Below are 25,225 nucleotides of genomic sequence, written 5' to 3' on the forward strand. Positions count from 1 at the left end.
AGAAGAGACACTATCTCAAACAAAGTGGAAGGCAGTGATTGGCACCAGACGTTGTCTTCTGACCTCCACATGTGTGCTGTGATATGGGTGTACCTGACAGAGAGTGGGAGAGTGGGGGAGATAGGGAGGGAGGGAGGGAGGGAGGGAGAGAGAGAGGGAGGGAGGGAGGGGGTAAGGGGAGACAGGGGGAGAGAGAGAGAGAGGATTTAAAATAGTTTTTTTTAGAAGTTAATTATCCACAAGACTAACACATACTGAGCATGCTCGTATAAATAACCATGCCAAGCATAATGAATTGAATTGGGTTTGCCTGACACAGCTCCAGTCTGTTAAAAGCTGATTCACTGGGTAGATTATAGATGTAAAATATAAACAACCATTATGCTAGCCTGTTCTAATCACTAAAATTTTGAGTCACAAAAGTGTCATGCAGGAGTCAGAAGGTAGAGAAGAGGACTTTATCTAAGAACTATTCTTTTAATCATTTATTCACTTGATACTGAGAATCATGTCCAATACTTGAAGAATAAAGGAGAGGTTTAAATCCTGGATAAGAGAGTGAGAACCATAATCCTATGTGCATACGTACCCACACACACCCACACATGCACACATGCACAACACACACAAGCACAAAACCATTACATTTCCCAACCTTAAAACAATCTGAATACAAAAATTACAACCTCTTCCTAAAGTCGAAATTCTCTAAATCGTGAATAAAGACAATATATAAACAATGTAATATATAGAAATTCCCCAAATCCTGAATAAAGACAATATATAAATAATGCAATATGAAATAATATAACAACAGCTCACAATTATAAAACTAGAGATGAACTATTATTGGAAAGAAACTAGGCCACCAAACTTTTTTGGGCATTACACATTCTTGCACAGAAGTCTATGACGTATTATCAAGATCAAAATTTGCTCGCACTCTGCCTTGATTCACCTCTTCCATAGAAATACGTGTGGCACAGATGCACCCTTGCCTCACAGCCAATGTGGTCTGCTCAGCGTTACTGTAAACTTCAGATCTATATATTGTCACTCATGTGTGCTTTCCAGAGGCACACAGCCCTGATTTCACGACATCTGTCATACTGTATCACACTTTTTAAAAGTGCAGTGACAGTACAGCTGAAATTCCAATGTAATGAATTTGAATGGGTCAGCAGCTCCCTTCCAATGACTTTTAACTCATTTTTGAGGCAGACATTTCTATGCAAGGTGACCAACTATGCAAAGCTGAGCCTATAGATGGAAGGCCTCAGTGTCGATGGCCATTCAGTTCAATAAAGCCAAGCTGATGAGAACCAGTCTTGAAGATGGCTGAAATAATTGGCGAGTCTGTGCCAGACGCAAATGAGGGCATACTCAAACATCAGAACAGATGGTATTCTCTCTGGGTAAATTGGGAATGGGGACTGCAGTGCCTCAACCAACTTCAGAAGACACTAGCAAGTAAAATGCAAATCAATGTTTATCCATGTGTGCAATAAAAATATATAATACAGTGTGGTATAAGGGTGGGCAGAGGTCTGTCCCAAACACCTGATTTCTAGTTTATTCGTTCTCAGAATAATCATTTTAAAGAAGTTGGCCAGCAACGGAAGTTGGGGGGGTTGGAATATTTTTGATTGAGGATTGTTTATAACTCTTGGCTTTCCTGGGCAGGGTTGATTCCTTCTATTTAACAAGCTGCACCCAGCCTCCCCTTCTCGGCCATGCTTCAAGCCCAGTGAAGCTGGCTTTGGCTTCTACTGGATCTCACCAGTAGAGGGCAAAAATGGTTGGAAAGGAGGGGAAGACAAACTGTTTCCACTCCCCTGGGGGTGTGTCCATGAACAGTGAAAACTCTGTTCAGATGACCTTACACACAACCTAACACCACATCCTAGTGATGCATTACCGACCTGTCCCAAATGGCTTCTGTGCTCCTTGCTAACACCCTTGTAAACAGTCCTGCCACCGAACTCTTCACTTCACTTAATTTAGCATGTGTTTTTTGCTGGAATTCTGAATACATTAGTCAGAAATCATGTTTAGGATTATGTGGCAATTAGTGTTCATTCAAAAACAATTATTTGACAATAACACAAAGTGTGACTATTTCTCTTTACCCTGATAATGTTTCCTTGACAAGCCCGAGGTGACTGTACCTTTGATAATATTTCTCAAATCTCCTTTAAGGTTACATGGCCTCGCTTTTATTAAGATGATTCTGGTTTATTGCTGTCTTGAGGAATGGAGAGCAAGCAATCAACTTTGCCATATTGGATCAAATTGGTCCTCTATCCTCCAACTGATGTGTGTGTGTGTGTGTGTGTGTGTGTGTGTGTGTGTGTGTGTGTCTGTGTGTGTCTGTGTGTGTGAGAGAGAGAGAGAGAGAGAGAGAGAGGGAGGGAGGGAGAGAGAGAGAGAGAGGAACTGAGACAGAGAGAGACAGAGAGACAGAGACAGGCAGAGATGCAATTCACTCTGGTTTTCAAGTTTAATATTTTAGTTCACATATTACAAGGCTGATTGTGTAGACCCATAAATTTTAGAACCTTGGGCACTGGTCAACTACAGCAGGATGCACAGTGCACCGAAAACAGTTGATCTCATGGCCAAGAAGCAAAAGACAGAGGAAGGGGCCCAGACCTAAGGACCTACTTCCACTTCCCACCATCCTAGAGACCAAGCATTTGAACACTCAAGCTTTTGGGGAACATTCATCACTCAAACTACACCAGCTTGCACATAGGGCCAAACCTCACATCCTTCAATCTTCAGCCAACAAGCGGTGTTCCCTGCTTACTTTCCATCCTGAAGTTGGGTCCTTTTGTATCAGGCTAACTTTTACATCTGTATCCACTGTCCCTCTGGATACTCTGGGCCAGGAAATGTTACTACATGTTTCTGTGTTTTCCCTCTTCAGTCGTAGCTGCAATGACAGGAAATGGCCACTGAAGCAGTGTGGACACAGGGGCACTGCCTTTACCTGGGCATTGCCTGGCACCATTTGAGGAAAGTCCACACCTGTGCCCCTCTCTTCCAAGTCTCTAAATTCTTTCCTGTAGGGCTGAGGAAATGGCAGATAAGAGCAGAGTGCTGGCTGCTTTTCCAGAGAACCTGGGTTTAGCTCCTGGTAACAGGAGCTCACAACCACTCATAACTCTAGTTCCAGGGAATCCAATGTCCCTGTCTGTCCTCCATGAGCAGCAGGCACACACGTCATGCATGTACATTCATGCAGACAACACACCCACACACAGCGGAAATAAAATTAGTTCTTTCCTCAATGCTATGTGAAGGAAATGTCAGTTCTTGACCACTCTCGGTGCAGAGGCACCGCTTTAGTCAGCATGACTTGCCAGAGTGAGGGGGGAGGTGCTGAGAGCTTTCAGCCATTTTCACCCTGCTGTGACTGGAAAGCCTGAGAGAACTCACTGGGGAAGAAAGACTTATTTTGGTTCATGGTTTCTGAGGGTTTCCAACAATCAGGGCACAAAAGGCACAGAAACAACTTAGTTCAGGGCATCAGAAGTGTGTGGTGGGGAGCACCACAGGGCAGGGCAGGAACCAGCAGCAGATCTAACCTTCAAAGGTCTTCCTCTATGACCTGCTTTACCAGGGGGGTTCCACAGGTCCCCAACAAATAGCACTACCAGCTAGGGAACAAACAACCAAAGCTGAGGGTTCAGATTCAAACCCATTACACCAGCAATGAAACATGTTAGGCTGAACATTAACCCCTGCCATTCAGATTCCATAGTCTGGACCACACAGCACAATCCCTTCTGCAAAGGATGCATCAAAGTGCAATCTCTTGAGGAAAGAACAGGATATTTGGGGACACAGCACCTGTGGTGGTTTAAAGAAAAATGGCCCCATAGGCTCACAGGGAGTGGCACTACTGGGATGTGTGGCCTTGTTGGAGAAGGCCTTGTATGTCACTAGGGGTGGGTTTTGAGGTCTCAGAAACTCAAACCTTCCTGCTGCCTGCCATGCAGATGTAGAATTCTCAGCTCCCTCTCCAATGCCATGCCTGTCTGCATGCCGCCTTGCTTCCTACCATAATAATAATGAACTAAAACCTCTGAAACCTAAGCCAGCCCCAATTAAATGTTTTCTTTTGTAAGAGGAGAACATGTATCCACATTAGCACAAAGCCTTCCAGCTAATCCTCTGTGAGAGCCAAAGTTATGTATTAAGTTTTAATTACTGGGCCTAAGAGACCCATAAACAAAAACGCCACTAACCTGTAAACCCTGTGCACAAGAGCCGATACTTCTGAAATCGTGAAGGCTATTGGGTTTTTATGTTCGGTTGGTTTGTTTGCTTTTACTGATTCTCTGGGAGTTTCACGTCATACACCTTCACAATCCCTTCCTGATACTCCCATGTCCTGCTCCCCTCACTGTGACCTCCCCACCCCCCAAAAAAAGTAAAAGTGGAAATAAGGGGGAAAAATTAAGTTCGCTTTGTGTTAACTATATAGTCACCAGAGATCATGGTCAAACTCTCAGTGGCCTGTCCCTTAGATAGAGCTGGGCCCTTCCTCACCCACACATTTGCCAGAAGCCGTCAACTGAAGGCTGTTGCTTGTGGGAGATAACAAGCCACAGGTTTTCTCAGGGGTAGAGAAACAGCAAGTGGGTATGCCAGGAGCTATGCTTGCCCTGACAGAGCTGATGGGGAAGCCATATGGGGATGCCTGCTTAAGCTTATGTAAAATGTGACTTATTTTCTAGGAAACCAGGAATGGACCTGACCAGTATTTAAAGTTTGCTTCAAATTTGGCTCAAAATTGTGGTAGTGATCTTATTCTGGCCTGGTGGGATTAACATCTCCCCTTGTACAGGCCTGAGATTTCTTTGGGGATCATCACAGTTTGGCATGCGATGCACAAGTAATATTTCATTTTTATTTAAAACTGTAAAAATATTTCAGTATTACTTTTTTATTTCTCACTATAAAATATCCAGAATCATCTGCCTTGCAATACAATTTCTATTATTTGAAGTTACTAGGGTTTTTCTCAAGTCAGATGTGATAGCTCAAATCTGCAATTCCAGCCCTCTGGAGGCTGAAGAAGGAGGATTGAAAAGCTTGGGGCCAGACTGAGATATAGAATGAAACCCTATCTCACACTCACACACACACACACACACACACACACACACACACACACACACACACGAGGGGCTTTCATTCTCATTCCGTTTAGCCTGCACCTTTATACTCCAGAAGTGTCATTTAAATTGATCTGAAAACAAAACAAAACAAAAAAATGTTGGTGGAAATCAATAAGAACTGGGCTGGGTATGAAGTACTCAGTTGGTAGAGTAGTCGCCCAGAGTACATGAAGCACCAAGTTTAAACCCTAGCCCTGCACAAACTGCCCTTGGTACTTCAGGCCTGTAATCCCAGTACTCAGGAAACAGAGAAGGGATAGAAGTTCAAGGTCAACCTTAGTGATGTAGCAAGTTTGAGGTCAGCCTGAGATACAAGAGGTGGAGGGGACGGAGGATGGAAGGAGAAGAGAAAGGGAAGGGAGGGGAGAGGGCAGAGCAAAAGGAAGGAAGGAAAAGACCTTCCCTACCAGATGACTGGAAAGCTCATCTGGGGAGCCACGATTTTCACATGAGGTAATTTCTCACTGCTCAGATTGTTTACACCTTCAGAGGGTTCCCCCCTCCATAGCTAGCTGCCTTCATTCCTGAAATTTCTTGGGTGACAGAAGATACTTTATCACTTTTCTTGTGGGGAAACTAGAGAACATGATAGATAGTCATGAATCCCGTAACTCTAGTAACACACCTTTGAGGGGAAAGGCGACAGATAAATATTTATCTCAGTGGTTTAAACACGGACCTTAAAAACCCAGTACTCTTTCCCTCCTTTCCTCTGTCCTCCCCAAAACCTGCTTCCTCCTGTCCCATCCCCAGCCCACACCCAGACCCCACACATGCCCCACCCAACCCCACTTCCCCACTTTGTCACCCATGAAGTCTATTCTAGTTCTCCTTCTCAGTGAGATTCACATTCCCGACATGGGCCCTACTCAGTACTTAGCCTCTTTGGGACTGTGGGTTGTAGCACAGTTATCCTGTACTTTATGGCTTACATCCACTTATAAGTGAGTACATACCATGTTTGTCTTTCTGTGTCTGGGTTACCTCACTCAGGATGATCTTTTCTAGTTCTATCCACTTGCAGATTTCATGAGGCCATTGTTTTTAATAGCTGAGTGATACTCCATGGTGTAAATGTACTACATTTTCTTTATTCCTCTGATGAAGTACATCTAGGTCATTTCCAGTTTCTGGCCATTATGAATAAAGCTGCTATGAATATAGTTGAGCAAATTTCCATGTGGTATAGGGTCATCCTTTGGATATATGCCCAAGAATGGTATGGAGGGAGCCTACCCCGACACTGCCTAGAGGGCCAGGACAGAGAGTTTTGGCTGTCCAGGAACTCTCTCTTTAGACCAGTCTGGCCATGACTGCATAGAGATCCACCTGCCTCTGCCTCCCATGTGCTGGAATTAAAGGTGTGTGCCACTATCACCCAGCTAAAAATCAAATGGTTCAATAATTTTATCTTGCTGGGCGTGGTGGCACACGCCTTTAATCCCAGCACTCGGGAGGCAGAGGCAGGCAGATTTTCTGAGTTCAAGGCCAGTCTGGTCTACAAAGTGAGTTCCAGGACAGCCAGGGCTATACAGAGAAACCCTGTCTCGAAAAAAAAAAAAAATTTTTTTATCTTTTCTGAGGAACTCACAGTCTAAGAGAAATGGACGGACATTTAAGTTAATGGTTCTGACAAAGCATGAAGGATCATGCTAGAGTGGCAAGGACCAGCCACAGCATGGAGAGGAGTTCTGCGAGACGTGTCTGGGGACAGCAAAAAGAATGACTTGAAGTCAAATCCTGGATCCAAGCTGATGACCTGTGTTCTGTTCAATATTCTAAGAGATCTCTCTGTTTATGTCCTGCTTGCTTGTGTGTGGGTGTTTGTGTGTGTGTGTGTGTCTGTGTACATGAGTATGTGACTTTTCTCCAAGCAATTCTTGCTTTTTATCATAAAACTTCTCTGGATAGCTCATCTCCTGCAGAACACAGGTCCAATCTTTTATTTTACAAATCAATCCAGTCATTTACAACCAGGTTTCCTTTTGATTATCTTATGAATCTGCATCCAGAGACCCCAGCCCTCTGATCCTTAAGTGATAGCAAGCATACATTTTTTTTCCTTAACATTGCAAAAAAAAATTCAGAAATCTGTCTGCTTCTGTAAAGCACAGACAGTAAATTACTTGGATGGGACCCTGCCCTGAGAATTACCATTTCTACCACACCTGGGCCTAACCTTGATCTTGATCTCAGGAATCTTTCTGCCTTTGTATCTTTCTGATAAGCTGGCTCATAGTGAGCTGCTTTTAGTCCTTTAGATTCATGAGGCTCCTTATAATTCATATTGCATCCTTATATTTTGCATAGTTGAGAAATTATATGTATTTTGAACTCATGTATTTAGAGTTCTTTCCCACAGCCTTAAGGGCTGTCCTGAAGGTCCCAGTGTCTACCATTTTGCTGAGACACAGCCACAGCCTTGGCTCCTGGATTTGAGCTGTTTCTAATTTTCACTGAGTCCTTAGGTTAACTGGGAGGACATCCCTAGGAGGAATGCGAATTACATACTCACAGCAGCCATCACACTCATGGAGGCTCACACTGGAGGACTTGTCCCAAGGGCAGGAACCATGTCACTCTGTCCCCACCATGGCCACACCGGGCTCAGCACTAGAGTGCAGAAATAGATTTCAGAAATTGTGTAAAAATTGGTTTCCTATGAGAAGGAATGGAAAAGATGACTATCAGCAGCAGTAAAAGTATGGCTGAACACACAGAAACAAGTCCTGTTAGACAGCCTATCCAAAAAAGACTGCCATTTGCCAAGAAATAAGTAGTGGTGATAAGTTGTAAAGCAAGAGTTTTCCCTAATTTTCTGAATTTCAACAGTATACCAAGATTTCACTAATGGTTAGGAATTTCCTTAAAACCAACTATTTTTAACTTATAGTGTAAACCAAACTAAAGTCCTACAGCCCCTTTAAGGAAATGTGCAAACTGGAGATCACAGAAGAAAGACAGCAGAAGTCAGACTCCAGGCTCTGGTAACTGAGGAATGTGATTTCATCTGTATACTTTGAGACTCTGGTCCATGGCATTTTGTCCAGATGGCTAATAGGCAGAAGTCCCTTGGTTGCAGGTGACGGCAAATATTTAAACATCAAGCAGAGTCCAAAGTCAGAGAAAACAGCTCTATTACTTAATAGGTCAATATTTGGACAAATTAATCACTTGACACTTTTCTCATCTGTGAAACAGAAAACTATCCATCGCTACTCGGTACTTTTATGCAGATCAACTCATACAAAATGGGTAGAGGTTAGTGTTTGATTTCAGAAAATGACAATATAAGCAGTGTTCATGTGTCTAGTCGGGACTCAGATGTTTGCTTGTTCCCTTGATTTAGAAAGAATTTAAGATCCCATGTCATTGATCTGTAAAGCTATACAGCTAAAAGCTTCAGGTGTATAGAAACGATGTCAGAACACCAACTTTTTAAATCTTAATTTTTTTTTAACTCAAGTTTGAAACGTGAACATTTCATATTGGCGGTTACTTTCAAAAAAGCTATTCTTAGAATGATTCTTTTGCCGGGTCTAGAAATTATGCAGAGAAATTCCTCCTTAGGACCCTAAACTTTAGCATCTGACTGAAATCTAACCTGTTCTGTCTTATTCCAGCGGGCTTCCCATTCCCCCACTAAAGACAACTGGGAAGCCTTCTGAGAAAAATAAAGCTATTTCAAGTTCCACTCCACAGTGACTGCCCCTCACTATGTCTTTTCTTTAGATGGAGTAAAGTCTCAGGAATGTAGCGGGTGTTTCTGAAACGTCCCCAGTTGCTACAACTTTCGCAGCCCTTTTAGGGAACCACTTAGACTAGGTAAGTTAGAGATGCCTGAAATCCGCCGCTCCTCTCCTCTCCTGCCCTTGCCACGCCCTTTCTGTAACCTAGGTTACAGCCACGCCCTCCTCCGTAACTTACCAATCACAAAGCTTTGCGTTGCGGGACAAGGTTTAGCTCAGCTTGAAACTCAGAGCAAATCATTTGCTGCAAGCATCTGAACGGAAACGGAAGTGGAATCGTCGGCGGAAGATGAGTTCCGCTACTGTGGAGGTTCCGAAGCCGTGAGTGAGGAAGTTCTGGGCCGGGTCTTCCGGGGGCGGAGACTAGCCTGCCAGAGCTGGACGAGGGAGAGGGCTGGTAGGGTACCAGATGCAGGTCAGACCCCGAGTGCCTAGAATCCCTAGGTTACCCTGATAGTCCTCGGGGTCACGATGCAGCAGAGACTCTGGGTGACCTCCAGGTGAGGCGGAGGCGACGCCGCGGCGGCACTGAGTCCATGCGGGTTGGCCGGCGAGGATGCAGCCTGCACCTGCGAGCATCCCGAGCGGCCACCGCTGCAGCAGCCGCAAACACAGAGCGACCCGAGAACGCGGCGCCAGCGGCTAGTAAATCTTTTCCTATAGGGCGCCAGCGGAGAAGACAACCGAAAAAGCGAACCTGCCAAATTCTTGGTTTGGTTCTATTACTCAGCAACTTAGAGAATATTTGTTACAGAACATGCCTTGCGCATGTAATCGAAATAACTGGAGGAGATGGATCCGACCCCTGTTGGTACTTTTTTACGCAACGGCCATCCTGGTCGCGGTTCCGATATGCATTTGGAAATTTCAAAAAATGAAGGTAAGAGGGTCCTGCACCTCTACCCTTTCTTCCGCTGGTTGACAGAGTTCCTTTGTCTGCCTTCTAATGCTTGAGGTCTGAAAAACATTTCGTCTGTGGACATTAAACCAACCTGTCTGGTTTTATTTAGCCGCTACAACTGGAGGTAGGTCCGGGTGGAGAAAGTTAATGCACCTACTTACAATGGGCTGCTTTCCCAATATCCATCAGTCCCAGAAAGAACTTTATTCTTGAAATCAGATCTGCTATGCAGGTACTAGGGCTTGACCAGACCAAATAAACTACCTTGAAAACTACGTTCTGGATTTTATAGGCTTTTAGCCGGTTTTCTGGAACCAAAGGATTCTTGTTAAATTGACTTTGCTAATTAAGTTACAAGTTTTCTTTGTTTCTTTCCTTAAAATCTCCTGTAGACCAGGCTGTTCTGGATTTTGCTTTGTAGACTAGGATGATCCTTCTCATCCACCTTCCCAGTGCTTGGATTACGGGTGTATCCATCATTCTGTTTATTCAATGCAGGGATTGAACCCAGGGCTTTGTTCATTTGAGGCAAGCACTCTACCATCTGAGCTTCATTCCCAGACCTGAAGTTACTCCTTAACCAAAGCAAAAATTTTACAAACATCCCCTGTGTGTTCCTTTATATTTAAAAAAGAAAAAGTTGTATTTGTTGGTGTGTTTGTGGGATGGTCCAGTTGTGGAGGTCTGAAGGTGGACAACTTGGGGCAGTTGGTTCTGCCCTGTCATCATAATGCTGAGGACTGAGCTGAATCTATCAGGGTTGGAGACAGGCACCTACTGGCTGAGACATCTCTCTGGCCTACTTTGTTGATGTCATGTTGTGACATTAGTAAAGTATTACAAGCTGGGTAGCTAACCTATGTCTATAATATATCTATAAAGTGAAAACTTAGAATTAACAATTAATAACCAAAAATACTTTTATTAAGAAACAGTTATTTCGGAAGAGTTGTGGCAGACCAGGTAGATGCACACAACCCACCCCCCTTTGATTGTGGAAAATATTTTAATCAGTGTGTCTAAAACATATTCATAGGATCTTTTTGTTCACTAAATTTTGTTGGCTTTTCTAATTATAGTTCATATAGGTATTTAAGGGTATTATAATATGACATTAAATATTTCTCATTTGTTATGTTTTTAGGCAATTTGAGATTTGTCCACCCAAATTTAGGTCTAGCAATCTTTTTTTTTTTTTTTTTTTTGTTTGTTTGTTTGTTTTTCAAGACAGGGTTTCTCTGTGTAGCCCTGGCTGTCCTGGAACTCACTCTGTAGACCAGGCTGGCCTCGAACTCAGAAATCCGCCTGCCTCTGCCTCCCGAGTGCTGGGATTAAAGGCATGTGCCACCACTCCCGGCTAGGTCTAGCAATCTTAATTTAAATGTAATTTCCTCACTTAGTATTCCTTGGAATACAGTATAGAAAGGGAAATGAAATGTACACAAGCATGGCCGCCTGAGCTTCATCTCTGTAACCCTCTCGAATGGTGTTTATGGCAAGATGGAAGATGGAAACAGACTTGCCTAGAAGCTCGCCAGCCAGCTAGACCCTGCCTCAAGGTGGAAGGAGAGCAGACTCCCCAGTGTTGTCCTCTGACTTCCACACCTGCACACCAGCACTCACACACATAAAAGCACACGTTTAATACATACGTGTGTGTGTCTGTGTGTGTTATATCAATCATAAACAGTGCTTCAACAGGAATTCATGTTTTACAGTCAGAAAACTATTTTGGAGTCGAATATCATGGGCGTGAGTGGGATTTCAGGTTGCAGATGGCCATGCTCTTGCTGAATCCTCACATGGCTCAAGCACCTCTTTTTGAGATCATCTTCCCTGAGACTATGACCTCATTTCACCTACATCCCTTCCTGTCAGCTTTATCTCCAAGTATGGCCACTTGGCACTAGGTGTTTCAACAAATGAATGAGGCAAGGCCAGCCCAGTTCCTAGTGGTCAGACTTTACACAGTGTCCACAGTTAAAAGAATGCTTGAGATTAAGTACAGACAGAAGGACCCAGCACCAGTGTTTCACAGGGATTTACAGAGAGGGTTTCAAGGGGGATGTTTGAAGTGTCCACACTTGCCACCCTGTCTGTCACTTCTTACAAGTAGGAAGGCCATTGGGGACTCAGTAATTCCACTGCACTTGGAAGGGCCAAAGCCAGAACTGAATTGTTTAAGTAGGAATGTGTGGTAGAAACATAGAATCGGGAGAATAAATGAGTTTTGAAGATTTTTGACTCTGAAGGAGACTGAGAGGACATAGGCAGAGAGGGGCGAGAGTGAGGGAAGCTTTGGAGTTGTGGGATTTATTTTTAAAGTTAGAGTCATTAGCTAGAGTATATCCCCAAGATAGCTTTAGTTTTTTATGTAATTATAAAGTTATTTAATCCTCTTAGAATATAGAAAAGTGTCCCTTTATACCGATGAGAACACTGAGGGGGAGGCAAGTCCCCAAGTGACACTGTACTAAGGGCTCATGCCTGTAAGAGAGACAGGAAACTTCGTTCCTAATAGTACTCTGTGGACACTTGGGCTTCGTGCGTGGTCATCACTCAGGCCTTCACATATAACAGCAAGCGAGAGTCAATAGAGAGAGTAAATGACAAGCTAGGAGTGGGTAAAGAACTTGTGTGTGTGTGTGTGTGTGTGTGTGTGTCTGAGGAGGGTTCTTTTGTGTGACAGGGTTTCAATATGCAGCTCTGGCTGTCCCAGAGCTCGCAGCGCCATCTGCCTCTGTCTCCAAGGAATCTGGTGCCCACTTCTGACGTCAGCAGATGCCCACACTCACACGTGCATATATACATCTAATTGTTCAAAAGTAAATCTTTTTTTTTAATGTTACTAATTATTTGGGAAATAACAAAACAGTATAACTAATCAAATGAAAATTTAAGAAATACAAATATTAATCTTTATAATTTTATTATCAGAATGTAAACAAATGTGGGTTCGGTTTTTGTTTTTGTTTTTAGGTTGGAATGCACACGAAATCATGGTTTATAGCTGGAATATTTCTGCTGCTAACTGTACCCGTGTCATTGTGGGGAATCCTTCAACATCTGGTACATTACACTCAACCTGAACTTCAAAAGCCCATAATAAGGTCAGCTCTTAATATATTTGCTATTACTGATATTGACTGACTTAATTCTTACACATTAAATTTTCTTTATGTTTTACTTTCCATAGGATCCTATGGATGGTCCCAATATACAGTGTGGACAGTGTATGTATATTTTATTATATTTCATAAGAATTTTATAACATTTAACTATGCCTTCTAGAGAATGCTGAATAAGGTAATGTACACACAATATTGGCAAAGAGAGATTAATAGTGAATTTTTTTCACTATTTTATTTGTTTTTTTTTTTTTGTTTTCAAAACAGGGTTTTGTGTAGCCCTGGCTGTCCTGGAACTCACTCTGTATATCAGGCTGGCTTTGAGACCCACCTGCCTCTGCCTCCCGAGTGCTGGGATTAAAGGCACATATCCCGTCATCTGGCTGAAGACATTTTTGTATATCTAATTGCCTCAGTAGTTGTATCTACTGTGGAAAGTTCCCCCCTAACCTCTTTTCTTCCTTCTCCCCTTCTTTTGGTATAAATAATTGAGTCAGGAACTAAAAGATATAATAGCAAACAGTCTGCATCCTTATCAGAAACTGCAAGCATGGGTTCAGACAACCTTGGAGCAGAAATATTCAAAACAACCCCCAACCCCATACAGACCAGACCAGACCAGACCAGACTGGCCTTGAACTCAAAAAGATCCTCTTACCTGCGTGCAGCACTGATATCTTCTCTCAGGTGTCGTAAGTCACCTAGAGATGACTGTTAAGAGAGGCGTACCTCATTCACATGCTGATGCCGCCCATTTTATATGACGGACCTGAGCGTGAGCACATTTTAGTGCCTGGATGGGGAGGAATTCCCTTGTGGCACCTAGAGCTGAAGGTAATTTACAATACTACATTCTTAGATAGTTGCATTTTTCTTCATAATTATATTTTACCTTTCTTACTAACATTAAAAAACATGTGAACTTGGCCAGTTGTAGTGGCAAGCACTCAGGTAAAACTGAGTTAGGGGCCAGTCTGGACTATATTGTGAGTTTCAGAACAACCATGTTGCATATACCCTGTTTCTGAGAAACACCAAAAAGAAAGAATGTTTTCAGTGGCATTTTTTTTTTTTTTTTTTTTTTTTGTGGTCGTACTTTTTCTTAATTTCAAATTACTTTTGAGAACTCAACTAACTTCTGATCTTATGTTCATTATTTACCCCAGACGCTTGTGGTTTTGTTTAACTGTATCAAAGATGCTTGACTGCACTTTAAAGCATGCTTGCAGGACCTCGGCTCTAGCTCAGTGATGGAAGACAGTCTTGCGTTGTTTAGTCCTCAGTATTCCCTGCCCTCTTCCCCAAATAAGTTCCTTCTGAGTAATTTAGAGTTTACTGTAAGTATGCGACAAGATCCCCAATTGTATGGTTGTCTGTGAGTCCTGTGGTTTGAATGGAATTGAGTGGAAATGTTATTTTGGCTACTGCTCTTCTTCAACATCTTTGCTTCTCCATAGTGGGTGGCTTTGATATGTCCCAAAATTGCAATATACGTGGATACCTGGAGGGAATGTTATGAAGCATATGTCATCTATAACTTTATGATATTTCTTACCAACTATCTGACAATCCGGTTCCCAAACTTAATACTACATCTCGAAGCTAAAGACCAACAAAACCACATCCTTCCACTATGCTGCTGTCCACCATGGGCGATGGGAGAGTAAGTATGCTTGGGTTTTCAGAAGCAGAGTTGGTAAACCTAAGTCAGCTCTCTCTCTGCTAGGCAGTGCTGTGAACAGGACAAAACAACAGGCAGCGCCCTTACCCGGTTTAGCACAGTATGGAAGATAACAAAATACATTTTTATAATGCACATGTTAGGTTTTTTTGGTTTTTTGGGTTTTTGGGTTTTTATTTCATTGCTCATTCAAGTTTATCATTGTATGCGGAAGAAAACCTTAGAAGATATTTATTGATCATCTTTTTTATACTTGGGAATTGGCACCTACAGATCTTGGACCTGATCCACAGCTAATTAAATGACTTAGATTAGGTGGAAAGACAATATATGACAAGAAACAAAAGCAATTAAAGGCTGTGTTCTATTCCTGTGTTACAGTAAATGAAGGTGAAAAAGCCTGTGTCACTTACTAAAAGGCTGGAGAGATGGCTCTTGGGTTAAAAGCGCTTGTTGCTCTTGCAAGGATCCAGGTTAACTTCCCAGCACCCAAGTATTGACCCTTAGTCATTGCAGCCATCCCTAACCAGTTCCGGGGAATCGAACAGACACACGTGTGGAAGGCACACACAGACATACACACATGCAGGCAGGACATTCATACACAAAGCAAAATAAATAACCCTTTAAAAAAAAAAGTGGGGCTGGAGAGATGGCTCAGCAGTTAAGAGCACTGATTGCTATTCCAGAGGTCCTGAGTTCAAATCCCAGCAACCACATGGTGGCTTACAACCATCTTTAATGGGATCTGATGCCCTCTTCTGGTGTGTCTGACAGCTACGATTTTGTTTTGTTTTGTTTGTTGCTGTTTTTTTTGTTGGTTGGTTGGTTGGTTGGTTGGTTGGTTTTTCTTTTTGTATTTTCGGGGCAGCATAACATTGGCTGTCCTGGAGTCGCTCTGTAGACCAGGCTGGCTTCCAACTCTCAAGAGATCCACCTGCCTCTACCTCCTGAGTGCTGAGATTAAAAGTTTGGGCCACTAAAAGTTTTTAAAACAAAGTTCTTAAAGTAAAAGGTTAAGATTTTGTGTTCTACACAAAGAACTTCAGTTACTCACCTCACTGCTAACAGAAGCACAGGGTTAGTATTGGCTCACAGTTTGAGGTGGGAAAGGCATGTAGCAGGTACATTCGTCAAGCAAAGAGAACTGAATGATGCTGTCCACACAAAGGGTGGTTCTTCCTTGTCCCGTTAACTCTTTCTGTAAACCCATTCACAAGGAAGCTGCATCCCAAAGCTAAGTGCGCGTGCATGAGCGCAGTTCACTTGTCAAGTGCACAGTTCATCTGGGCCTCGGTTTTTCTCCTGGAGCTTTGTTAGTCGGCTCTCTAGCACTGGCAGAATTCCTGAGATGATCGGGCTTATTTGGCTCACAGAAATGGATCACTTGGCCTGTTGATTTGAGGTGACCATGGCAGGAGTAGGAGACAGGAAAAGACCAAGGTCCCAATGCCTTTGATTTGTTCTCTGTTGTGCTATAGTGGAGCTGGGGGAGGGGCAGGGTCTTTCAGAGATAAAGTTAGTAAATACTTTCAAAATGGGCTTTCAGGCTCCCTTGTTGCCCTCCTGTGTTTTAGAACAAAGTTGGCAGAATAAGATATAGTTGATGTCATTTGTCAAAGGGATTGGTATTCTGCTGCCAAGGAATAGCTGAAATGCTGTGTTCTCTTGCCTTTGCAGAATGCTACTCTTTCGGTGCAAGCTAGGAGTGCTGCAATATACCGTGGTCAGACCAATCACCACCGTCACTGCGCTGTAAGTAGGACTTGCCTTTGCCTTTTTCCTTTTTAGCTTCATGCTTCATGCTCAGGAGTGTAGCTCAGCTAATAGTGTTTGCCTTGTATGCACAAAGCTCTGGGTTTAACCCCCAGCACCACAGAAACCACGTTCATGGCAAATAATGGTAGCACTTGGAAGGTAGAGGCAGGGGAATCAAGAGTTTAAAGCCAGCCTGGGCTATGTCTTTGAGAACTTATTATATGGGAAAAACAAGTAGAAAAAGAGTGTTGATTAACAGTGAAAGGCGGGTCTGCTATAAAATCACGTGTATAAAAGCTGGATTCCAATTTGGTGAGCAGTGCAAAGAATTAGCATAAGATTCACACCCTCTGAGAGCATACTGTAAAACCCTTCAAAAGACAATCCTCCTTCAGTTGGGTTAGTCACTGTTAACTTAAGAGTTCATTAACTCTTTCTTTAAATGTTGCACACATCTAATCCCAGCACTCGGGAGGCAGAGGCAAGCAGTTCTTCAACACACACAAAAACTGTTTGATGTCAAAATATGAGGTATAATCAAACAACCTGGGAATTTGTTCCCTAAAACTCCCAAAATGTCAAGTTCTGTGATTTGTTAGATGTTATGTTCTGCAACTCACAAAATAAAAGAAAGCCATGTGAAGAAAACAGTTCAACTCTTTATCCTGTCAGTGAGCTAGAATCATTTATGGAAGTATGCTTTATTTCTTTATTTCTTTCCTGCTTAAAAATAGGGTGAGCATACTTGTGGTAAAATGTCCTTGGGGGAGGGGGATCTGGCCCTTTAAATATTTACCTCCAAGATAATTTACAGGAAAAAGTGAGCTGTAGTCTTGTTTATCAATCAGACTTTCCAGAATAGGAAGTTAATGGCTATTCTCTGGTTTAATGGTTCTTAATTTATAATTTCTTTAAGTTAAAGGAACGATCATATCATACATTTCTAGAAAAATGTTACTGTGTCAGTTTTTGAACCATCTTTGACCAAAGTTATAGGGTCATCCATAGGCTTTCAAAAATTAACTGACTATAAATTTTAAGCAGTGCTGCCGCTGTCCCTTGTACATGTGTTCAGTGCTGGAGGATGTGTGTGGTTAAGAGCACATGCAGAGTTTTGGTTCCTAGAAGCATCATTGCTGCTCACAGCCATCTACTAACTCCAGCATTGAATGCCCTTTCAGGCCACAAGGGCACTGCATGCACACCATGCACAGATATATATATATGCAGGCAGAGCACTCATACACATAAAATAAAAGCTCAGTCTCTAAAGGATACATAGGAAGATATGGGTCTACTTGCTTAGTCATAAAGTTGTCTGATTCTTGCCCCTTTTCAGCGTATGTGAAATCCTTGGCGTATATGATGAGGGAAACTTTGGTTTCAGCAATGCTTGGACATACCTCGTTATACTAAATAACTTGTCACAATTGGTAAGTGAATAATCATCTTAATTGTATTAAATTAGTTTCTGTAGCTAAAATATTATCAGGCACTATTTCTTTAGAGAAATATTCTTTTAATTTTTACGTAGAATCTGAGGCAGCTTTACTATGTACCTTTATACAATATAAACATATAGGATATGCTTGTGAGTGATTTGGTGGTTTCCACACGGGCCTGCTGTTGCCTCTTGGTACTGCATGCCTGTGTGTGGGTAATGTACACAGTGTGCCTTCTAAATGAAACCTAATGGAGACCTGTTTAGTAAGAGGAGCAAGTCTGATTGGCCTATGGTAAGATAAAGTTTAAATTAAAATGGAAAAATGTGATGAGCCTTGGTGACACACACCTTTAGTGCCAGCACTTGGGAGATGGAAGCAGGCAGATTTCTTTGAGCTCGAGGCCAGTCTGCAGAGTGAGTTGCAGGAGAGCCAGAGCTGCACAGAGAAATCCTGTCTCGAAACACCAAAAAATAGAAGTTCATAGTGGAAATGAGTGGGACATGTCTCTAGGGCCTTCCCTCATGGTCATCTTCATGACCATAGACCCCTTCCTGGGAATGTATTCTAAAGAAATAGAAGTATTTTTGCCTCGGATGTAAAGGACAGTATAACAAACACTCTGAATTAAGTGGACATAATTTGGTCTTCCCATTGGCATTTAGACAGTTACTAAAAGTAAACCTTATGAAACATACACCGAAGTTAGCTACTTCCAGTTGAAAAAGTCTGGGCAACAAAATTTGATTTTAATTCATGACAGATAACTGGAAAATTAGCTTAGGACCTGTGGAATATCTCTGGTGGATTGTTTGCCTAGCACACACAGCTCTGAGTTTGATCCCAGAATGAGGGTAACAGTTCATAGGAACCAAGAAGTGGCTTCATGCTTGGAGTCCCAATTACCTTTTCTTTAAGCAGTAGGATAACTAGAGTCTGGGGCCACATGCATGTTGGGTGGGCACTCTGCCACTGAGCCATAGCCGTAGTGCAGGAGTCTGGGTAATGTGAACTAATGGACTCCTCTCAAGAAAATTTGTTTGTATGAGACAGATCTTGTAGTCAGAATTTTTTTGAAACTGTACTTATTTAGTGTTGACTTATAAACTGCATGAGCTGGGCAATGGTGGTGCACACCTTTAATCCCAGCACTTGGGAGGCAGAGGCAGGCAGATTTCTGAGTTCGAGGCCAGCCTGGTCTACAAAGCTAGTTCTAGGACAGCCAAGGTTACATAGTGAGAAACTGTCTTGAAAAACCAAACTAATTAATTAATTAAATTAAATTAACTCTGTGTGTGTGTGTGTGATGTAGATGTTATGCAAGAGACTTGCTAATAAAAGTAACGCAGATCCTTATAAAAGCAGTGGTAGTTTGTGTTTAAAAAGCATAACAGATGTGTTTGCTTTTCTTTTGGCTGAAGGGAACCTTTTGTTCCATTGTCATCGTTTTTTGCTTTCCTTGAGTTCCGGAGAAAACGTTACATATCTCTCTGGAGAAATTTCACTTCTATGCATCAGCAGCAAAACATGGAAGCCTGTTTTTAATCTAAAAACATTGTCTAATTTGCACTAACACTGGCCAGAACATTCCAGGGCTTCAGCAGTTCTGTGACTATCTTCCTATAGCAGAATGTTGAATGTTGCTTTTGTTCCTAGTTTGCCATGTACTGCCTGCTGCTGTTTTACAAAGTCCTCAAGGAAGAGCTTAGCCCTATACAACCGGTTGGCAAGTTTCTCTGTGTAAAACTCGTGGTTTTCGTTTCTTTTTGGTAAGTTTTGATTTCTCATAAATGTTCTTATTTTATAAATACCAGTAAATAAAGCTGTTGATTAAGATAATGTGAGTATGAGGCAGGGAAAACTACAGACAAAACAAATGTTAGTACAGGGGGTGACCTAAAATGCCATTGTTTACCTCTTTTAAAAGCTAGTCCTGTGCCAGGCGGTGGGTGGTGCATACACCTTTAGTCTCAGCGCTTGCTAGATCGAGGCAGCCAGATCTCTGAGTCTGAGGCCAGGTTGGTCAGCATAGCAAGTTCTAGAGCAACCGTGGTTATATAGAAAAGCCCTATATCTGAATGAATAAATGAATGAATGATAAAAATCCTACTCATCAGTACACATGAAAATACACTTAAGTCTCAGGCCATTACTTACAAGCTGTTAGAACTTAGAATCGAATTATTTATACCTGGTTTCAAAGCAATAAAAGGATATTTAAACCAAATGATGAAGTTGTGAGAATGCCTAATGAAATTCATCTGTGAAGAATAGAATTAATTCACAAGGCAAGGGGGTATATATATTAAGTATCAACACAACTTGTTGGGATGTGCCCTGAAGGCAGGACGGTGTGGAGTCCTGGGATGTACTCTGAGGCCTTCATTGTTTCTAGTTGCATTTTTCTAATCTTCTGGTGTATGATGTGTTGCGTTTACTATGTGAGTGGAGGGGTGTAAGTGTCATCCGTGCGTGTTGAGGTCAGAGGACAACTTTGGGCATCAGCTCTTGCTCTTCATTTGAGACAGGGCCTTATAACTGCTCCTCGGCACACCTCAGGCTTGCTGGCCTGAAGTTTTGTCCCACCTTCTTGCTCCCATCAAGAGCACTGACGGTTTACTGACGTGTGCTGCCCCGGAGTCAGCCTACGCCCCCCTCCATCCCCCCTCCAACCCTGTCCTGGCCTTACCTGGGCTGGGCTCTCAGACACCTGCAGCAAGTGCTTTACCCTCCCAGCTACCTCCCAGCGTGTGCCTGTTGCAGATATTTAAAACTGTCAGTCGTTTCAGGGTTGAGATGTGACATTGACATTTCCTTGACTTATAGGCAGGCGGTACTTATTGCTTTGTTGGTTAAAGTGGGCGTTATTTCAGAAAGGCGTACCTGGGAATGGCAAAGTGCAGAAGCTGTAGCCACAGGACTGCAGGTATGTAGTGCCATCTCTGAACTCAGGGAATATTATTGTTTGTTAATACATTTGATGCAGTATTGCCCCTGAACAACATGCAAACAGTGGGGCAAGACTGTTAGCCAACTCTGCAGTGCAGAAACCCTACAGAAGTGAGCTCTAGATACTTACTGTTAATTATTTTATTCTTGGTCCACTTAGACCTTTCAGTCCTTGGGTAGCATTAAGAAATACTTGGCTGGGCAGTGGTAGCGCATGCCTTTAATTCTAGTACTTGGGAAGCAGAGGCAGGTGGATTTCTGAGTTTGAGGCCAACCTGGTCTACAGAGTGAATTCCAGGACACCCAGGGCTACACAGAGAAACCCTGGCCCCCTCCCCCCCCCCCAAAAAAAAGAAAGAAATACTTGACTGAATGCAAAAGAAGTGGCTTGTCATGTTTTGAAGAAGTGAAAAAAATTTTTTTGAAAATGAATATAGCCTGGAACTTAAAAAAAAATTGACACCTTAAATAACTTTAAAAAGTTAGTAGTTTGGAAAATTAGATTTAACCAAAAAGATGCCTGATGTTTTTGTTGCTGTTTGTAGGATTTTATAATCTGTATCGAAATGTTCTTTGCGGCAATTGCCCACCACTATACGTTCTCCTATAAACCCTATGTGCATGAAGCAGAGGAAGGCTCCTGTTTTGATTCCTTTCTTGCCATGTGGGATGTGTCCGATATCAGAGATGATATTTCTGAACAAGTAAGGCGTGTCGGTAAGTAACAGGCTGGGTGTGTATGTGCGCGTGGGGACCACAGATGAACCTCAGGAGCTGTTCAGATCGAGTTTTGGAACAGAGTCACTATCCTGGAGCTCACAGATTTCAGCTAAGATGATTGATTGGCCAGAGAGCCCCAGGGAAACCCATACCCAGCTTCTTTTTATCTGTGCTGAGGATTAAACTCAGTAGCTTCTTGTCTGTGTGGCCTGCAGTTTACAGATTTCTCCTCAGCTCAAATACATGGGCTATTATATTTCTCCTGCCATGGCCTTCAGTAGTTCTTTAAGAGATAAGAACATATTTAAAGCAGTGCCATGATGTAGGCTCCTCAAATTCAAAGAGATAAAGGGGGCGGGGGGGGGGGGGAACTATTTTTAGAACCCTGTGTTTAAAATGGTAAAAATAACTTTTGGTTAATAAGTTTCTATTGTCTTAAAGGGAGGACAATGAGAGGTTATCCAAAAAAGAAATGTTTTCCTGGAGACCCAGATCATAATGAACACTCAAGCCTGCTTTCCTCCTCTTCACAAGATCTAACTTCTGGTTCTTCAAAGGTCCCCTCCCCAGGGGGCCTGTATCAAGGATTTGGACACACTGTTAATTCACAAAGCCCAGTTTCTATAGCCAGCATATATGAAGAAATTTTGAATGACATCCCAGCAGAACAACAGAAGCTCCTCAACCCCGGACAAGATATCACAATCAACATCCCAGAAGAGCAACACAAACATCTTAATACAGGCAAGGCTGTCATGACTGACAGACAGACCATTACTTCACCGAGACCAATTTCTATAACCAGCATATATGAAGTCTTGATTGGCATCCCAGAAGAGCAACAAAAACATCTTAATACAGGCAAAGCTGTCATGACTGACAGACAGACCATTAATTCACCGAGACCAATTTCTATAACCAACATATATGAAAAAGGCTTGATTGACATCCCAGAAGAGCAACAAAAACTTATTGACAAAGGCAGAGATGCCATGATTGACAGACAGACCATTACTCCACCGAGACCAATTTCTATAACCAGCATATATAAAGATGTCATGATTAACATCCCAGAAGAGCAACAAAAACTTATTGACAGAAGCAGAGATGTCATGATTTACATCCCAGAACAGGAAGCGATCCCTGATAATAGCCGATATCAAGACCATGAACAAACAGTGATGCCACAGGCTTTATTTCCTTCAACAGAAACATCTGAAAATAGCATGACTGACACCTCGGAATCGCAGCAGGAGTCTTCTGACTCATCGACTGAGTCTTCTGACTCGTCTATGGACCCTTAGAGCTCACATAATCATCTCTCTGTACAGTTCAAAATGTTACAAAATCTCAAAGAAAGACAAAAACCACATATAATACACTCAAATAACACTAATAATGTACATATTAACATACATATATTTGTATATGTTTTATAGATCACAAATAATGTTTAAATTTCCTAGGCTTTGTCTTTCTTAATCATTTAGAATATCATATATTCAAAAAGTAACAACTTTAGCAAAATGCTCTTGAATTTATCAAACAAACATAAAAAAAAAAAACAAAAAAAACAGTGCTTCATACCACTGCATGAATGTAATGTTCTGGACTGAAAATTTAAATTAATTGAATTTAATCCTAATCATGTACTATTTAACTTTACATAATTATACTGTATTTAAACTCTTAAAACTCTTATGTGTCTTATTCTTTTTTTTTTTTTTCCCTTGAGACAAGGTTTCTCCTGTATAGCCCCTGGTTGTCCTAGAACTCACTCTGTAGACCAGACTGACCTCAGACTCAGAGATCTGCCTCCCAAATTAAAGGGATTAAAGGTGTGCATCACCACTATTTAGTTGTATCTTACTCTTCAAGCAGATTCTTAAATATGGGGCAAGTGGAACTGTGTCACAAGACAAAAACGTAAGGACAAGCAGATTAAGGAACCCTGGCAGTTCTCATAATTTACAACAGTAGGGACTTGAATCCCTGATTCCTGTCCTGAAGTACATGACCATGACTCCCCACTAGAAGACCATGACAACTGGTCATGACGCATAAAGCCCATAGTTCTCCATGCTAATGAGGTATCTAGCTGGGCCAGCAGGAAGGTTTAGGCAATAAGTTTCCCTTCCCAGACACTCCTTCCTGCAGAAGGTATTTAATCTCTGGTTTACCCTGAGTAAGGTATATGTACCCTGTTCACCATGAATAAACACTTTGGACGACCAAGGACTGTCTTTGATCAAGAACCACCATGAGGAGGTCTTCTACCTCCTGACACCCTGAGCTAAGCCAGATCCCCCTGGCCTTGAGCTCATTGCTGGTCCACTGGCCCCCATTCTCAAATTGCGTGTCCCAGTCATTTCTCACCCCAAGAAACATGGGCTGAGGCCTCCATCCTAGGCTATTTTTTTTTTTTTTTTTTTTTGCCTCCTCTGAGCAGTGTGTCAGAGAGTCCCACAAGCCCAGCACTCCAATGGCAGTGAGGAAGGAACATAGCTTAGTGCCCCTGCATTTCAACTCCCCAAGCAGTGTCCTAACACCCCAGCAGTGAGGTGGAATGCAGAACCATATTAATAATGTAACAAAAATTGCTTGGTTAGGAATCAAATATTTTTTGAAAATGTTTGACTTAGTGTTATATACCTGTGGTGGTTTAAATATCTTTCGCTCATGGGAAGTGGCACTATTAGGAGGTGAGACTTTGTTAGAGGAAGTGTGTCACTGTGGAGTCTGGGAAGGTGGCGGGAGGCAAGGGGGCTGTGAGGGCTCATGTATATGCTCAAGTCTCGCCAGTGTGACAGTCTTCTGCTGCTGCCTATGAATCAAAATGTAGAACTCTTAGCTCCTCCAGGACCATTTCTGCCTACCTGTACACTGCCATGCTTCCTGCCATGACGATAATGGACTGAACCTCTGAAACTGTAAGCCAGCCCCAATTAAATGTTTTCCTTTATAAGAGTTGCCTTGGTCATGGTGCCTCTTCACAGCAATAAAACCCGAACTAAGACAAGTTGATATCAGGGATTCTGGATGTAAGGGTCCAAAAATTGCTGAAGGAAGACCCCAGACTCAGATAGTAAACAGCCAGCAGGAAGGGATCAACCATTCTTTAAAATGGCAACCCCAGACAAAGGTACCCAGGTCTTATAGGGAACCAGAGGAACTCTCTAGAAGGATTAGGTAATCTGCATTATCACTGGTAGGTGCTAGGGGGTCACAGGTGATCGGTGGTCTGCATTCCTATGTCACGAGCATTCAGTCATGTAATGAAATAGGGCTGTTGGGCTGGAGAGATGGCTCTGCAATTAAAAGCTCTTCCAGAGGTCCTGAGTTCAATTCCCAGCAACCACATGGTGGCTCACAACCATCTGTAGTGGAGATCCGATGCCCTCTTCTGGTGTGTCTGAAGACAGTGACTCTGTACTCACATACATGAAATAAATCTTTAAAAAAGGAAAGAAAAAGGAAAAAAGAAAAGAAATAGGGCTGTCCAGTGCAGATGGCCCATTCTGAAATAAGGTTATTTCCTCATTTTTGTGGTTATCCCCAGGCTGTTCTTTGGGGGGAGTTTTATGGCCTGGTTCTGGATTATATGATCTGTACTTAGAGCTGGTGTCTTACAATCTAGTTTCTGGGACTTAGAAGTCTATTCCTGAAGCTGGTGCCTGTTTTGAAATCAGGCCTAGTCCTCAAAATAGA

At 42.4% G+C, this 25,225-nt stretch overlaps 1 protein-coding gene and 1 long non-coding RNA gene across 2 annotated transcripts; one reads left to right on the top strand and one right to left on the bottom strand.

The window, feature by feature from the left end:
* Window positions 1-6: 6 nt before the first annotated feature.
* Window positions 7-9,185, bottom strand: LOC147002378 (uncharacterized). The gene is made up of 3 exons (XR_015048628.1): window positions 9,117-9,185; window positions 7,705-7,848; window positions 7-93 (listed from the first exon to the last, which is right to left on the bottom strand). It is a non-coding gene; the product is annotated as an uncharacterized LOC147002378 (long non-coding RNA).
* Tmem184c (transmembrane protein 184C) lies at window positions 9,165-24,486 on the top strand. The gene is made up of 11 exons (XM_021170870.3): window positions 9,165-9,259; window positions 9,602-9,818; window positions 12,819-12,949; window positions 13,036-13,072; window positions 14,425-14,630; window positions 16,329-16,403; window positions 17,746-17,839; window positions 19,505-19,617; window positions 20,675-20,774; window positions 21,343-21,514; window positions 21,959-24,486. The coding sequence occupies exons 1-11, from the start codon at window positions 9,228-9,230 to the stop codon at window positions 22,819-22,821; spliced, it is 2,040 nt and encodes a 679-aa protein (XP_021026529.1). The 5' UTR covers window positions 9,165-9,227; the 3' UTR covers window positions 22,822-24,486.
* The last annotated feature ends 739 nt before the right edge of the window (window positions 24,487-25,225 follow it).

Source organism: Mus caroli, unplaced genomic scaffold, assembly GCF_978045245.1.
Source record: "Mus caroli unplaced genomic scaffold, Mus_caroli_1 scaffold_10, whole genome shotgun sequence".
NCBI lineage: Eukaryota > Metazoa > Chordata > Mammalia > Rodentia > Muridae > Mus > Mus caroli.

Bases quoted from the DNA above. Each gene is read 5' to 3' on its own strand.
- Tmem184c (XM_021170870.3), top strand. From the start codon at position 9,228: ATGAGTTCCGCTACTGTGGAGGTTCCGAAGCC. The intron at 9,260-9,601 runs GTGAGTGAGGAA...CTTTTCCTATAG, and splicing joins ACTGTGGAGGTTCCGAAGCC to GGCGCCAGCGGAGAAGACAA. The intron at 9,819-12,818 runs GTAAGAGGGTCC...TTTTGTTTTTAG, and splicing joins GGAAATTTCAAAAAATGAAG to GTTGGAATGCACACGAAATC.